The sequence below is a fragment of the Plutella xylostella genome, chromosome 24, assembly GCF_932276165.1.
Source record: "Plutella xylostella chromosome 24, ilPluXylo3.1, whole genome shotgun sequence".
NCBI lineage: Eukaryota > Metazoa > Arthropoda > Insecta > Lepidoptera > Plutellidae > Plutella > Plutella xylostella.
Window position 1 is genome coordinate 2,132,185 of NC_064004.1, and position 16,995 is coordinate 2,149,179.

At 35.0% G+C, this 16,995-nt stretch overlaps 3 protein-coding genes and 1 long non-coding RNA gene across 4 annotated transcripts; 1 reads left to right on the plus strand and 3 right to left on the minus strand.

Moving 5' to 3' along the window:
• Positions 1-1,910: 1,910 nt before the first annotated feature.
• Positions 1,911-7,404, minus strand: LOC125488591 (transmembrane emp24 domain-containing protein 5-like). The gene is made up of 6 exons (XM_048629694.1): positions 7,081-7,404; positions 6,310-6,486; positions 5,940-6,018; positions 3,723-3,876; positions 2,911-2,968; positions 1,911-2,413 (listed from the first exon to the last, which is right to left on the minus strand). The coding sequence occupies exons 1-6, from the start codon at positions 7,219-7,221 to the stop codon at positions 2,336-2,338; spliced, it is 687 nt and encodes a 228-aa protein (XP_048485651.1). The 5' UTR covers positions 7,222-7,404; the 3' UTR covers positions 1,911-2,335.
• A 1,158-nt stretch (positions 7,405-8,562) lies between these two features.
• Positions 8,563-9,104, minus strand: LOC125490457. The gene is made up of 3 exons (XR_007267683.1): positions 8,972-9,104; positions 8,811-8,891; positions 8,563-8,713 (listed from the first exon to the last, which is right to left on the minus strand). It is a non-coding gene; the product is annotated as an uncharacterized LOC125490457 (long non-coding RNA).
• A 226-nt stretch (positions 9,105-9,330) lies between these two features.
• On the minus strand, positions 9,331-10,522 carry LOC125490471 (bromodomain-containing protein DDB_G0270170-like). The gene is made up of 3 exons (XM_048629733.1): positions 10,370-10,522; positions 9,446-10,069; positions 9,331-9,347 (listed from the first exon to the last, which is right to left on the minus strand). The coding sequence occupies exons 1-3, from the start codon at positions 10,449-10,451 to the stop codon at positions 9,331-9,333; spliced, it is 723 nt and encodes a 240-aa protein (XP_048485690.1). The 5' UTR covers positions 10,452-10,522.
• Positions 10,418-14,245, plus strand: LOC125490472 (ankyrin repeat domain-containing protein 2-like). Its single transcript, XM_048629734.1, has 4 exons — positions 10,418-11,275; positions 12,046-12,237; positions 13,078-13,243; positions 14,211-14,245. Exons 1-4 carry the CDS (start codon positions 11,225-11,227, stop codon positions 14,243-14,245), a joined length of 444 nt encoding a protein of 147 aa, XP_048485691.1. The 5' UTR covers positions 10,418-11,224.
• Positions 14,246-16,995: the final 2,750 nt, after the last annotated feature.

A 16,995-nucleotide genomic window follows, 5' to 3' on the forward strand; every position in this document is an offset into this window, starting at 1 on the left:
TATCTAGGAATTCCCACAGGAAAACAATCAATAATATTCATATACAGGGTGTTGAAAGAGGGTATACTTAGCCGATTTTGAAATTCTGATTTCAGTTTCGGGCTTAGATAATATATAACATGTTGCACATGCTGGTTTCGGCTTAGTATACCCTTTTTGCAACACCCTGTATAATCAGTAGTAGGAAAATTCACTAGTGTAACATTTCACTTCTTTACCTAATAATAAAAATTGGTTTAACTATCATGCTTCCCATGCCACAAATTTCTTTGGTTACGTGTACGTACTTAAGTATCTTAAAAATATATACTATGTAGATAGAAATCAAAATACTAAAGTAATTTTTGTGATGATGACTAAGGGCGTCTTGCACAACAAAATTAAATAGTTTGTCTCTTGCTCTGACAGTATAATGTCAGAGCAAGAGGTCATAGATTTAATTTTATTTAACTTTGTTGTGCAAGACGGCCTAAGTATTTTATAAATAATACGTAGGTACTTACAGTGCTCCAAAATTGATAATGCGCATAGAAATCTTTGACAGATCGGTTGTTTTCGATTATGTGACACATGAAATTGACTCCTATTTCTTTCGAACAAGGGGCAAAATGCAAGTGTTTTTTTAAGGCTCTTACGATTTAATGATTCGGGTGTGAAGATCTGCATGTGCATTATTAATTTTTTACAAGTGTACCTATGTTCTCCCAAATAGTTTTTTTCCTTCATGTATTTTTACAATTTTTACGTCAGAATGATATGCTTTTTTGCAATTACCTACTTGGTTAAATTAGTTTTCACGAATATTTACCACTTTAAAGGTACTTTTAGAATTCGATCAGGTCATATCCCGTTTAATAAATTTAACTTTTTGATGAAAAAAAACGAAAGTCCAAATTGTAATATCTGCAGTTCCGTAGAGGATATTTATCATATTTTAGTAGAATGCCGTCGGTATGCGAACTTAAGACAAACATTACAAAATCAGTTAAAAATAAACTTTGTTGATGTAGGTATTTTACAAAGTTATTTATCTGAGCCTAGCAGTAGTGAAGCAATGTACGTGTATAAATATGTTAAACACTGTACATCCTTAAGATTAGATTCTACATTGTAAGCGTAAGTTAAGTCTTAGAATAAGTTACGATGGGACTGTCATGTTCATGTATGATCAAAGTCTCTAAATAAAATAAAGATTTAAAAAAAAAAAAAAAAAAGGTACTGTTCCGTGCGCGCGGCCTACGACAGTCGTCGAGACTGTCATTCTGTCCTATATACACTCACGGGCAATGGAAAAGTTCCACTCACAGAATACCGACACCAAGTGACTTCAATTTTTTCAAACATTTAACTATAAAAAAAAAAAAAAAAACACGCACTCACGCCTTGTACTAATGTACTCCCTTGCGGGGTAGGCAGAGGTGCATTGCTGCACCCACTTTTCGCCAGAGTGTTATGTTAGTCCCAATGTAATAGGGGGCGGGCCTATTGCCATTTTACGGGCACATCCAAGACCCGAGAACAAATATCTGTGTTTAAACAAATATCTGCCCCAGCCGGGAATCGAACCCGGGACCATCGGCTCAGTAGTCAGGTCACTAACCACTACGCCATTCGGTCGTCTAACTATAAATTAACTATAAATTTGAACAAAATATTATTGTTTTTGGATCATAATATCCTGATGCTCTGTTAGATGTACTCCAGTATTGCAGAAGGCGTCATTAAGCTAGCCTTTTCCGTTTAGGAGTAATTTGGTGTTTTTCTCAGTGGAACATTTTCCTTGCCCGTGAGTGTATACCTTTTTTCACGAGGAAAGACAGCTGATACAAACAAAAACTTTCCTTATTCGAATGTAATAAGGGTCCTGTCAGATGTCTTTCCTCATGAAACAAGGTATAGTAAGTCTACGACTGTCGCGATGCACGGAATAGTACCTTAAAAGCTGATCACGGACTAGATACGTGACAAATAACATGGCAATGAACAAAACGCTTGGCTGCCAAAGGGTTAAAATAGTTTGAATACCTACATAACGTACACATAATTGTTATGTTTATATTATGTATATCTATGTTTCTCACAGTTTTTCTGTGAATAAGTAAAATATATGTTTTTAAATAATTTTTTTCAGTGGTGATACTTTTGTATTTTTACGATTTAATTTGTGGTTCGTGAATACTTATACCTATTTTATTTACTAAGGTGGAATCCAAACGCTAAACATATTTAGTGGCCTGTCGAACGTCTGTCAGTTAGTACAAAACGTGTTTAAAATTTAATTTAAATACTATTTTAAATACGTTTAGCATTTGTTAAAAGTGACCCTTAAACTTTACTACTGCGAAACGAATTTAGGCATAAACTTCTTATAGCCACTGCCTTTGTCTTCAAACAGACTTCTTACGAAGATGACCTGAAAAATAAGAATAATTTCATTAAATAATTATAAAAAACATAATCATTGCTCTACCAATACAACGCCTAGAAGAAATTACGTTTAGCGATAAGGTTATCTTTCGATTAAGTATGTAGGAACCTAAGTGGCATTTAGGTTTCTCAATGTATAAGATGTCTAGTCGTTCATATTATATTAAATAAGCTGAATAAATTAGTAATAAATTATCACTCTCTAAATCGATGATCGAAAGGACGAGAATTGCCGAGAAAAAAGCGTGTAACTCCCTTATTAATGAGTCAAATTAATATGTATTTACTGACATGTAGTTAAATTATATATGTCTTTGAAAATTGTATGTTTTGTGGTTGGAGATTAATGGCGTTTTCCAACAATCATGTTTTTCGAATTGTGCCTCTACTAGTCTACTTGTATATTATGAAAGTATGTCATGTAGGTATAGCTTGCTATAATGCTATAATAATGCATGGACAAATGTGTAAAATGTCACTCACCTGAGTAATTCCTATAACTAACATGACACCCACTTGAATTATCGACCACCGCAGCACCCTGAAACAAAACAACATAATATTATTACAACGTGTAAATATCGTGCGATAAAAAATCGCTACTGTTAAGGGCGTTAGAGACCGTTTCACCAAATAATACATCGGTCAAAACCCTAGTTACATTGGAATAAAGGCATGACGACCTTTTATGCTCGTTGAAGACGCGTACTTCACAAAAAAAAAATCGTCGAGCTTTTAGTACCCGTTCTTACTTGCAGGTCTATCTGGCCCTTAGGGGTAGTTATCTTTTTGTTTTAGATTTTTTTTTGATGAAACGCTCTGCTAGTGCTGATTAGCGCCGCGCCGACAATACGAGATTTTTCATTTGTGTCATTGCAGTGTTCTTGTATGAAGGTTTTACTAGCGCCATCTATGGTGACGTCCACCCGGGACACTGAGGACCAGATGTATCTGTGTGTCTGTCAGTGTCGATCGTAGGTCTTTCAGGAGGGCCGCGGGTCGTGGGTCGCCACACAATGAAGAATTTATTTTAGCTTTTGGCCGAAAAAGACTTTTTTGGCGTTTTTGTAAAATAACTTCTAAATTATATGCATTATATTCTTGTTTCTAGGTTCATAAAATAGGCATTACCTATCTGATTATATAAATATTTTTACGCTTTTGAAGCGAAGTTATGATTTATTTAATGTTGACAACGCAAGACAGGCGCAATACATTGCCTTTCAAAAGTAGGGGGGCCGATCTTGATACAATAAAAAAAAATCTCCACTGCTAGTGAGTCGCTAGTGAGTCACCTGGCGCACATGTCCTCGGCGAGGTTGCGGTCGCGCGCCTCGTGGGCCGACAGAGCCTCCTGCAGCCGCCGCGCCGCGCCGACCGCGTCTCGAACCCGGGACACCGAGGTGGAGATGTCGCGCACACTCATCATGTAGCTCTCTGCTGCGTTGCCTGAGGAAACGAGAGGAGAGGTGTTCGGTAGGTCTAGTATAGGTTTGATAAAAGTTTACGTTTTCTCGTATACAAAGTGGTGCCTATAGCGGAAACTATCATGCGACTTTTGATTGATAATGTATGCAGATGACAGAAGAAAACGTAAAATTTTAGAGTTTAAAAAATATCCAAAACCTGTAGTTTATTAGTTGGTTTAGGTCATATTTGGAAATGAGGCCACAAAATGTAATCTTACATATCCTAAATGACAAAAAAACCCTAGAAAAGATTGAATCACGCACTTCCATAATACAAATGGGAGTCCCACAGGGTAGTATATTAGGGCCGATTCTATTTTTACTCTATATAAACCATCTTCCATGCGTCATAAAGCAAAAAATCGTTATGTTCGCAGATGATGTGTCGGTCTTTTTCAAATTTGATAGAAAAGATACACCTGACCTCTCTGCTACCATCTCTGATACTATTAAAATAATTATCAAATGGTTAAAAAACATCAAATTAAATACAAATATTAGCAAAACGTGTATATTACATTTCAGAAATTATAATACACCTGATCTTGATTTGAATATTACTATAGATGGCAAAAAAATTGAGACTGTTAAAAGTGCAAAATTTCTAGGCATACATTTTGATGATCATCTAAACTGGAAGACACATATAGATGTCTTGGAAAATAAGCTCAGCAGCTTTTGTTTTGCGTTACGGTGTCTGTCAAAAATAACCACGAAAAAAGCTACACTCCAAGCATATTTTGCCTTTTTTCAATCAAGGGTTACCTACGGATTGGCGATGTGGGGAGGGTGTACGGATATAAAAAGAATTTTTATTCTGCAAAAGAGATGCGTCCGAGTCCTTGAAAATTTAGGGTCAAACAGGATTTCTTGCAGGGAGTCCTTCGTGAAGTTAAGAATGCATACCGTTACAGCTCTTTATATTATAGAGCTGTGTAAAATAGTTAAACGATACCCCTCTAAATTCCCACTACGTCCTGAAGGCATTAGCAGTAGATTAAATGAGAAAAATAAATTTAATTTGGATGTCCCTACATCTAGAACTGTGACATACGACCGAACCACAAAAATGGCGGCGATTAAATTTTTTAATAAACTTCCGGATGATATAAAAAGGTTAAATGGAAACATTTTTTTCAATAAATTAAGTATTTATCTACTAAAAATTTGTCCTTACAACCACAATGAATTTCTGAATTTTAAATGAAATTGTTATTTTTATTAAATTAATGTCAATGATAATAATTATATGAAATTGATTATAGTATACAATTGATTGATTATATTTTATTGTGTTGTTACTCTATGACATCTCATTTTACTGAATTTTAAATGAAATTGTTATTGTTATGTTTATTAAATTGATGTCATTGATAATAATTGTATGAAATTGATTATAATATACGATTGATTGATTATGTTGTGTGTGATGAATTTATAGAAATTGTTATAAATTTTATTGTGTTATTGTGTTGTTATGACATCTCATTTTACTGTATTGTTTTTAAAATTCTAATTCGTATTAAATTATTGATTGTGTATAGTACCTAGATATTATATTTAAAAAATTTGTACTACACCCTAAGGGTAAAATAACATTGTACTTTAAATGCATAAACCAATGTTAACATCTTATGCGACATGTTGTTTATGGTATTAAATAAATGAAATGAAATGAAATGTACTAGACGGGCGGGGTTGTACACAAAACTACGTCGCCACGCAGTTTTATGTACAAGCCCTTAGGGTCGATTAAAAGACATTAGATGAATGACCAGAGTTCTGGCGCAGTCGTAAATATTATTCTTTAATCATTTTCTCTGAATTATTCAGATGCCAATGCGTCAACTAACTTTAGATTATTTACTTCTTGTCACCTTAGAAGTACTACTGCTAACTTTACTGTAAAAACACCTTCTCCATATATGCATGGATTGCAATAGGTTTCTAGATACAGATTTTTACATAAATAATAAGTAGAATAGTAAAACGCCTATAGAATCCATCTATACAATAGCAAAAGCTTTCTACAAAAAAACATACCTAATTCCATTTCTTTCTCATCATCCTCATAGTCTTTGTTTGAGTTATCTTCTGTGTCTATCATCAGATCAAAGAATACCTGTAAATATAAAAAAAAAAACATCATAAGCTATAAATGTGATCGTTACATAATTATAATTGCTGCTATTGTTCAAAATGCAATTAAATCAGAACAGAAACAGATAAACAGAACAGATAAAAGAGAAAAAAATAGTTTTCAGGATTTTGACTGATGAAAAAGCAAGAAACCTTAAATAATATGGCTGTGTAAAGTTATTTTAGCCAAAATTACGAGATAATTGCTTTTTGACTGTACCTATAGTAGACCTATATTAGCTGAATGCTCACTGAATGAATGCTGAATACTCACAGTTTTAGTACTAAAAGTACTGAATGTGTTATCGAAACAAAATCTGAAGTCTCCGTTCAGTGCGGACGTGTGTCTGTGCGTGTTCTCCGCCTTCTTGTAGTCGGCCACGATGACCCGCCCGACCGGGTCTGCCAGTTGGAAGGAGATGTCCAGTTCGCCGTGCGATGAGTCTATCACCTGGAATTGTTTATAGAATAGAATAGAATACTACTGTATTGACTTAACACTAACATAACACTCTGGCGAAAAGTGGGTGCAGCAATGCACCTCTGCCTACCCCGCAAGGGAGTACATTAGTACAAGGCGTGAGTGCGTGTTTTTTTTTTTTTTATTGACTTAAAAACAATTTCCAACTAAACAAAGGCAAACCAACTTTACTTACCAGACATAAGGACATGTTAAAATTATAATAACATAGTGGAAGCTCTATAAGGATAGGTAATTCATCTGAGTGAACCAGGTATAGGAACTAAGATAAAGCAGTTTCTAAGTTCTGATGACTCAGAGACTTTTTAAATAAGCTGATAATATAAAATCAGCATGCAGGTAATTTAAGTAAAGGGCTGAAAGAAGAAAACATAGGACCGAGTTCTGCTGGTCATTTGGAAAGCTCTATGAGGAACCCATACTGTGGGTTAGTGCTGATTCATGATTTCTGATGATCATTCAGTGCTCCTCAGATTATGGTATGATTAGGAACCAAACCAGACACTTAGCTACTGAATAGTAAGAGGCTGAAATTTTGAGGTTAGAAAAATTTAATTTACCTACCTGGTACTCAATATCAATCACTTGGTCCGGGAGCACTTGCTGGTAAAAACAGTCCTGCTTTCCAGCCTGAACCGTGAATGTCATATCCTTTTCAAAAGCTAAAACTACACTGAATAAACTAAAAAAGTAAATACACCGCATTATGGCATAAAAACACAGCGAATTATTAACTGAAAAATTGGGCGAGATCGCTTTTAAGCCGATTTTGTTATCTAGGATTCAGATTTTACGTATTAATCCTGAATTATAAATAGATTTACTGAATATTTTTGCAGATACAAACAAAAATAAATCGGGCAGAGGAACGTTCTGAAATACCATTTATATATTTTTTTACTTAGGTACTAATAAAATAGAAAAAACATTTTATCCTTGACACCTATAGGTTGATAGGTATATTGATTTTTGATAAAGATAAAAAGCCATTATAACATGATTATTATTTTTGTTATGAGACGAAAAATCATTAAATTGAATAATTTAGATTAAAAATATAAATGTTAAGATAAAATATGCAAGAAATAAGTTTCTGAACAAGCAGGCAGCGTTCCTTTCTACGATGATACCGATTACGAATAGGGTAAAGAGCCTATTGTAAAACTATCAAAAGCAATTTTATTTGAGTGTGTAAGTACCTATAATTTATTTTGGTTATTTCAAATGAATAAAATACAAAAGACTCAGTACGATTTTTATTTTATTTTAAGCTAAGTAGGTATCAAGTAAAATAACCATTCATGACATCTGAGACAAACAGAACACAAAAAAGTGAAAAATTCTAACATAAATTTCTAACAAAATTTAATTAAAAAAAAAAATTGTTAAAGGTAGGTACCTAATACATATCCTACCAAGGGTTTAACATTAACTTAAATACTACCTACCCTTTAATATGAATACAATTTATTAATATTATACAAAGAGCCTCTATTTTCCAGATAAGAAGGTAAGTATATTTTTTATACATAACTTGCAAGAATTAAAACAAAAAAAAACACGATTTCAATAATATACAAAAAAAATATTTCAAGAAACAGATAAGTAACCACAGTGAAAATTTAATTAATGTAATAATGTAAATAACCCTCATTTTGAACTTATTAAACACATGTATGATTTCTACATTTACATAACTTGAAAACTTTAGGGGTGCTGACGAATAAATTATTTTTTAAGATATCCCAAGTCAATTCTCCAGTTTCCAAAGTAAATGAAGTCTGTATACATACATCTTCTAAGGTTCTTTTACGTTTTGACGGAGATGGACTTTTAAAATGAAATGGACTACACGCTTTTGAATTCTTTTGTGCTATTCCTTTATTTTGTGATTGACTATTCCGTAAGCTACCATTTGAAAATGGTGTTGAACACCTTAATATATTTTCATTCAAACTAGCATTGCTTTCAAGTGGGTCTAATTCATCTTCATTATCGATTCTTTGAAGTTCTTCTTCAATCTCATCATTTTGTGGTAAAGAAAATGTTCGGCGTTTTTTTAGATGTTCTCTGAAACTCGCATTATCTTCAGTTTCACTAACACCACTAGCATTAACTGTAATGATACTACCTCTTCTTTCGGGGATAGGAGTATGGGCACGCATAGTTTCAATCCCATTTTCAATACAATATGAATCTGTAATTGTTTTAACAATTTGTAATAGGGTTGAAATAATACCTATACACAAAGAAGCTATTTAAAAAACATGGCTATACAGGAAGTACCTACTCACCCTGACTTATTTCACTAGAAGATAGACGTTCGCCGGTAGTGATCTCTTTCACACTTGAGTTTTCATCTATTTTCATCAAATCTGAAAATCAAATGTTACGCTTAATTTGATAATTACAATTTGAAGAAACAAAATGAATGATAAAATGGCATAATTATTACCATCTACTTCGTCATCAATCACACCATCACTAACTGAGATTTGTTTAGATGACTCCGTTTCTTGTGTCGAATCTTTCTCATTGATCGTTTCGTCAGTGTATTTTAATACAATCTCATCATCAGAAGATTCTTGTAGGTCATTACCCTGATCGTTCATTTCTAAATCACCTAAGATAGATGCTCGAGATGACTGTTTATTTGAAGGTGCACTAAGATCAGTTGAATTTGAAGTTCGTCTATTATTATTTGAGTCATCATATCTTAGTATCATATTGCTTCTAGGACAAAAATCTCCAGGTTCATTTTCTGCATGAACCTCAGCTTGCACTTGCATTATTAAAACTTCATGTATCGAATCTCTAGAAGAGGAGCGTCTCTGTACGATTTCGGTAAATGTAGGAGATTGTGAAGATTTGTTATCAACAATGTCTTCTTTGCAAATTTCCTCGTTGGATATGGTTTTTTCGGAAGAACCAATGCTCTTGTTACTATTCGTGCTGATATTTTTTGCATTTTCAGCTTCGGAATGATAATTATTGTTCTCCTCCGTGTCATTATTAGATTCAACAGCGTTATTTATTGATTCATTTGTTTCCTCATCAGTAATACTTTTCTGGGAGACAATTTCTATTTCAGATTCACATTGACTATTTGAATTTTCAAGCTCTAAAACGTTTTTATTATAAATTCTAGCCCTTGTTTGTAAAATTATGCTACCTGATTTGCTTTCAACATCATCGCTAGTAATCTGTCTAATGTCATTATCCCCATTTATGTTGTTGCTGCCTTCCATCAAACTGCTCCTTATTTCATTATCAATTATGACAGTAGAACACAAATCAGTATCGTATTCATTTGAAGAGGTTTTATTTTCGTTTAGTTTTTTTATGTATCTTTTAACCTTTATCTCTAATCTTTGGTAAAACTCTTCTGGTTCATCGTGAACATTGCGTTTCCGTTCTTTTTCAATAATTAAATCTGGCAGAGGACTTTCCGGTCTAACAGTATGAGTATGACGATCGTAATATCTAGGCGGCCGATATGGCAAGTCGGATGATGATTCACTTGATTCACCACGTTCAAATATAGTCGTAAGTCCTTAAAAACAATAGATTGCGATTAACAAAAAAAACATAATTATATCATATTAAGTACTAGATTTTCGCTATCATCTAAATCGTCTTGCAGTTCTTTTTAAACACGAGGCACTAGAACATCATCGTGCCGAACGGATTATTTAACTTCTAATTTCTTTCTTTAACTACGACCACATTTCTTTCTGTAGGATTACAATCTTGGCCTGTACCTATACGTACCTACCTAATTATCCACTGCTGTCACATAGGCCTTCAGAGGATCGCCACCTCAAGAACAAATTTCATATATATAAGAACTTACTTGGTATATCCTCAAAGTAACTACGTAGTAAGTAGGTCTTGCGTCTTTCCCAGTCTTCGTTGTAGTATGAAGCTCGCCACATTTTAAAATTTTATCACGCTTTCGCAACTTATGAAAAATCTGATAATTTTACCTTTCTCTTAGTGCTTGTGGGTAGGTTGCTAAAATATTTTAAGATGATCCTATTCAGTGTGAAAAAAAATATTTAATAGTTAAGTAGGTATAGTTACTTAGACTTTTTGTATTGCGATTAATACTTTGTTATTATAAACCACCTTCAAATATAATTAGGAAATTAGGTATATTTTTTAGTTTATTAATAAATTACTGAAACATGCAATTTATAGGAGCATGTACCCTAATGTCTACATTTTGTGATCTACCTCCTACCATATTTTTGTGTAAATCGAAACGTTTACTACGAATGCGTTCTCTATGATTTCTTCATTTAAGTATGTACTTAAGTTGTCATCGACCAATCATCGTATCCCATGTAGGCACCGTTGCCCAATCAGAGTCACGTACCCTTGCACCAAATTATTATTGTGCATTGAAAACATTCTCAAAATTAACGTCACTAAAATCAGCTGTCAATGCGAGTAAATGGGAAAGTTTGAATTCGATCGATAATAAATAATAATAATGTCCATAAAATAGTGCAAATTCTTATCATATTGACGGATTTATGCCTTCAAGTTACCAAATAAAACATTACTACCGTGTGTTATTTTATCTGACTTGTGTTTGCGCTGAAACTATGACGGTGTAGGCGTAAATAAAGGTTTTTTCGGATGACCGACTTTACTCACCGGAAATGTATGTTTTGGCCTCGGAATTATCTGAAATCTATTGAACATGGACCTCAGTCCTGATGAAGATAACTTCCAGGGTCGTCTGCTTCACCAGGTAAGTGCAGTTTTCCTTTACAAATGCGGCTAAAGTAGTTGCGACTTCAGCGATTTTTTATTGGATTACCTCCCTTGCTATCATTTAATTTAAAGGTTTCGCAGTAAACTATGAAGCTTTGTAGACACTAAACCACCTCAAGTAATTGTATATAAACTTTTAAAAACAATAAATATATCATTACTTTGATTCTGCTGCCATATGCCATAACATAATGATTTTCAAAGTAAGTAGGCTCCTAAGCTATACAGCACTTTCAAAAGTTCTAAGTATGGAAAATAATATGTCCTTTGTGGTGACACAACTCAAATACAGTAGATTGTTTGCAGTAAGTAAGTATAATGTGTAATTCAAAAGCTATGTACATATAAATTAAAAAAAATAAAATGTTATTTATTTTTCTAACAATGCTTCAATGTGTGAAGTTTGCATCACCTATTTATAAAGGGTTTCTCATGAGAATTCAAATACTGTATATAAAAAGCACTTTAAAGCAACAACAGTTGAAGTAACTATAATGGCATGATAATGGCAAAAGGAAATTTTAAATCAGTTTTGCATCCTTTTCAATATAAAAAATCTTTCCTATTTGTATGTAGTAGATACAACTTTAGTATATTTTCTCAATAAGCATTCTATACTCTGTCTGGAAGAGATTACTTTTAGTAATAATGCTGATGATTATATTATTTTTTTTAATTTATGAAACTGTTTTTGTTTGTGGGCAATAAAGAGTATTTTATCTTTTATCTTTATCTTTTACTCTACAGGCCGCACTGTGGGACAATGTGGAACTTCTTCAAGAGCTCCTCGCTAACGGAGCGGACGTCAACGCCCGGGATGCCTTGAACAGGACAGCTCTGCACGCGGCCGCCCTGGCTGAGCGCAGTAGCTGTCTGAAGGCCCTGTGTGCGGCTGGGGCGGATATTGATGCTGTTAGCTCACCAGCTAATGGGGGGAAGGTAGGTTTTTATTTTACTGTAAAGTATTTGATCTTGCTGTTAACAGAGCTTACATTTAACTAAAAAGATTTTAGATAGAAATTTTAAGATAAAATTACCAGATTGTGCCTATCTCAATTCCAGTTTTGTGAGAGTTTTGCACTTAGAAACATAATTTTTGTATACTAACTACCTTTTCCGGGCAAGCATCGCATCTTTTAATGGGTTTGCTATGGAAACACCAGCATAAAATATAGATTATAGCACTCCACCATACCTAATGTAGTAGTATATAGAATTTATTTATTATTTTTTTCTTTTATTGCACAATATACAGAAGTAATTATGTACGGTGGCCTGCGCCTAAAAGTATACAGGCGGAGTTTTTAAAATAACGATCTCAAGCTCACATGCTGCTCAAGCACATCCACATAAACACCACTGCTACACACATCACACACAACACGTCCTCGGATTTATAACAGATGTAGCTGGTCCCTTCATCATCAGGGATCGCCATTTTAAAAACTCCGCCTGTATACTTTTAGGCGCAGGCCACCGTACAATCAGAATTAACGAACGTTGTGGATCAGAAACTTCAAAAGAAACAAAAATCAATTTTCTTTATTCCTGGTACACTCTTTACATCTAAATCCTTCCACCCAAAGGTTGTCTGGAAGAAATCGCTTTAAGCGATAAGACCGCCACTTGTACATTATGTGTTAGATTAAGTTTTGTAATGTTGTCCATATTTTTGTGTACAAATAAAGAATATCTCATCTTATCTTTCCTCCCCACAAACTACATAGACTAAAAACCAAAACCCATACCATCACATTTCACACTCTCACCCTTCCACAGACGGCGCTGCACATAGCGGCTGAGCGCGGCCACGTGGAGAACACCCGGGTGCTGCTGGCGCGCGGCGCGTGTCCGACTGACGGCGACGGCAGCGGGGACTCGGCGCTGGCGCTGGCGGAGCAGGGCGCGCGCCGCAGCACCGCCGCGCTGCTCCGGGAGAGGAGAGGTTGGTGTTTTGCGTCTTTTGGTTTATTGATTAAGTAATTGGTGTTTTGGGTAGGTAGTTTAGTAATATGCGTTTTTATTTATTTTGCCGCTTTTAGCTAATTATGTCTTATATCAAATTACGGTTTTGTTAATTTTCGTCTTTTGGTCAACGGCGTCTTTTAAAATTATGTCTAGGTACTGTCAAATTGCGTTTAAATACGCACGTAGCTGCGTTTTCTGTGTTTTCTTGTGTGTGTTTTCTGTACAAACGGGATAGTTACTAGCAATATTCGAACACGCAGTCACGCAAAACGCAGCGTAATGCGTGTCAGGGGGAGTCGAGTCTCTCTCCAAATCGACAAACAAACTGGATCCTTGAGTTCGGTTTTAAAAAAGTTTTTTTTATAATCTAATCTTTATCTTTACTAAAAATTGACACTCAATTGGCACTTTTACTACGAGATAGAGCCTTTATATTAAGTGTGCGGATTGCATGAAAGCTCTCGTTAGTTCGTTTTTCGTCAGTATAGACATATATTATAGTACTTATAGTATACTAGCTGTGCCCGCGAGCTTCGCTTCGCCTTAAAAAGTTTTCCCGTGGGAATTCCGGGATAAAAAGTAGCCTATGTTCTTTCTCAGGGTCTAGACCAAATGTATACCAAATTTCATTCAAATCCGTTCAGTAGTTTTGGCGTGAAAGAGTAACAGACAGACAGACAGACAGACAGACAGACAGAAAGACAGACAGACACAGTTACTTTCGCATTTATAATATTAGTTAGGAAGGATTAGGATTATCTATAGTATAGATAGAGTAAAAAAGGTGACGAACAACGCTGAATTTTCACATTACGAAGCCACAAGTTCGCCGCTACTAAAATGCGCTTAGTTTTATAGATCCACTTTTTAACACGGACCTTGAGCTTAAAACCAACCTGTTGAAAATATAAATTATACTAATTATCTTGTCCGTTATGTAACAGAAAAGTCGAAACAACCAGTTTTTTGTTACAAGTAAAGTGGCTATTTGATTTAGTTCCTTAAAATTAATGATGATGGGCTGTTATTAACACGTTACAGCTTTTTTACGCTTATGCATTAAGTTTTTGCTATAAATTCAAATCCTTTGTTTATGTACCCTCTGCTTAGTAGGTACTTCTAGTCAGTTAGATACATCCTAATCCTATCCTAACTAATATTATAAATGCGAAAGTAACTGTGTCTGTCTGTCTGTCTGTTACTCTTTCACGCCAAAACCACTGAACGGATTTGAATGAAATTTGGTATACATACGGTCTAGACCCTGGGAAAGAACATAGGCTACTTTTTATCCCGGAATTCCCACGGGAAAACTTTTTAAGGCGAAGCGAAGCGCGCGGGAACAGCTAGTTGTATAATAAAGTTTTTATAAACGATATTTTAATAAGAACTAGATGTAGTGTCAGTGCAAAATAATTCGTCTTGACAAATAACACCCCACTTCTAGCACTGACTATACTCTGTCCATTATATTATTGGTTTTTAGACATTCGAAATCCCATACATATTTGACGACTACAAAGGAAAACCAACTTTACTTACCAGACATAAGGAAACGTCAAAAATACAATAACATAGTGGAACCGAGCACCAAACGTTTTGCGTTTGGGCGGCGCGGTACATATGTGTATATTTTTTGCTGACTGTACCTCATTAAAACTATCGATTTTATACCAACGGGAAATCTTTTTAAGGCCAAGCTCTTTTTTTCTTAAAAAAGGGAACCCGTTCGGGTGGTTTCCCACTATGCATTCTGTTCTGACCGGTTTTTTTACATTGTGACTTCTTATTAACAAACGAGTTATATCGCTGCTGCATTTCTGAAATATAGTGATTCGTCAGAGGACCTTTTAAATCTGCAATCTGAAGTGGCTAACCATACCTAATAGGCCTTTAGATTCTAATCCCCTTATTCATAGAAAAGTTATAGGACGTTTTAACTATTGAACTGTTTCGTAGACAATTGGTTCCTTGACAGAGAGGGACAAAACAGTTCAATAGCTAAAACGTTCTATAACTTTTCTATTACTAAGAGGATAATTCTTCATATTTAGGGGATTTAATTAGTGGAGTTGAAGGCTATGAACGAAAACACTACGTTGGTGTTGTCTAAACGTAGTGAAGACGGACGACACTCCTTTTAAAGAATGACCTTAGATATAAGACAGGTAGTCAAAGGCTATGTAAAGTAGCCGAGAACACTAAAACACTCTGAAACCTTCAGGGCCTTACCACAAAAACTTAGACAGTATTTAACAGTTGTTTAGCGTTGTCAAACGCCTACAAAATCGGGCGAATTTCGTTTTAAACACTAGTTAAACAGTGTTTAAAGTTTTTTTGTGGTAGCACAGTCAGTGTTATAGTGCGAGAACTAACCACTAACGACCGTCGGTTAAACGATCTCTTTATAAAACTGCACTAAAATCGGTTCATCCGGTACAGAGAAATTAAGCCGCGATACGCACGGGCACTAATAAATCCAAATCCATTCGAGCACATAATACATTCGTTACAAATGTGTCAAGTGCTTCAATTTAGTTGCCGGCTGACCGCCATTCGAGCTTGACGCGTGTATCGGTCTAAAAAAATACATATTATATCGATATTTATTATCTTGTTTTATGAAATATGTTTGTTTAGTAAACATAGTTTTTATGTTTGTGTTGTGTGATTGATAAAAGAGATATCTTTGAAAAGGTTCAGTGTTGTTCAGGATTACCCAATATTGTGGTTTTGTGTGTTGTGAAATATATGGAAATGAATATGCTGTGGTGTGAAAAGTGATGTTTTATATTTAAAAAATAGTGGTAGCTCTTACGTGCACTAAGGTACTCCCTAGCTGGGTAGGCAGAGGTGCATTGCAAAGCATCTTTTCGTTTAGTTAGTGCAAATGTTTCGGTACATTCTACTAGTCAAATAAATTTTCCGTAGGTAGATAACTACGGAACCTAACACAAAAGAAATTATATGTTTTATTTACTTAGTTTTTAAAGGTTTAGTTTCTACATCAAATGATAAAATCATCCCCTCATAATTATCACTTTTATTGCGTTGATTGTCGTTGAGCGTTTAGGGCGCCTTCAAATTAGTCGCTAATTGTCGCGCGGAAGCAGCGCTGCTGTCAAAATCCATATAAATTTTGTAATTTAAAAGATGCGCGACAATTAGCGACTAATTTGAAGGCGCCCTAAGAGAGTGTATTCAATTTACTAAGCAGCACTTGCAAAACTTTATTGGACCTAGGTCAATTGACAACTTCTGGAAGTAGGTACACAGTCGCCACAAATATCGAGACTCACGACGTCACGACCCTTAGTGCAAACAGTTTGATCGTATGACTCATAGGTGCCAGATAGAAGAATCAAATAATATTATCGATACCTAAAAAAAAAAAAAAAAAACACGCACTCACGCCTTATACTAATGTACTCCCTTGCGGGGTAGGCAGAGGTGCATTGCTGCACCCACTTTTCGCCAGAGTGTTATGTTATTCCCGATGTAATAGGGGGCGGGCCTATTGCCATTTTACGGGCACATCCAAGACCCGAGAACAAATATCTGTGTTTAAACAAATATCTGCCCCAGCCGGGAATCGAACCCGGGACCATCCGCTCAGTAGTCAGGGTCACTAACCACTACGTCATTCGGTCGTCTCGATTTAATCTCATTATCGATACCTAACAATTGATTTACATATTTTTCATGACACCTCTATTACCCATCAGTGGA

Excerpts from the sequence above, each read along its gene's own strand:
- LOC125490471 (XM_048629733.1), bottom strand. The coding sequence starts at position 10,451 with ATGTGGCGAGCTTCATACTACAACGAAGACTGGGAAAGACGCAAGACC. Across the intron at positions 10,070-10,369 it reads TTACTTTGAGGATATACCAA|GACTTACGACTATATTTGAA; the intron begins GTAAGTTCTTAT and ends ATTGTTTTTAAG.
- LOC125490472 (XM_048629734.1), top strand. The coding sequence starts at position 11,225 with ATGGACCTCAGTCCTGATGAAGATAACTTCCAGGGTCGTCTGCTTCAC. Across the intron at positions 11,276-12,045 it reads AGGGTCGTCTGCTTCACCAG|GCCGCACTGTGGGACAATGT; the intron begins GTAAGTGCAGTT and ends TTTACTCTACAG. Across the intron at positions 13,244-14,210 it reads GCTGCTCCGGGAGAGGAGAG|AAAAGTCGAAACAACCAGTT; the intron begins GTTGGTGTTTTG and ends GTTATGTAACAG.
- LOC125488591 (XM_048629694.1), bottom strand. The coding sequence starts at position 7,221 with ATGCGGTGTATTTACTTTTTTAGTTTATTCAGTGTAGTTTTAGCTTTT. Across the intron at positions 6,019-6,309 it reads GTACTTTTAGTACTAAAACT|GTATTCTTTGATCTGATGAT; the intron begins GTGAGTATTCAG and ends TTATATTTACAG. Across the intron at positions 2,969-3,722 it reads GCCGAGGACATGTGCGCCAG|GGTGCTGCGGTGGTCGATAA; the intron begins GTGACTCACTAG and ends GTTTTGTTTCAG.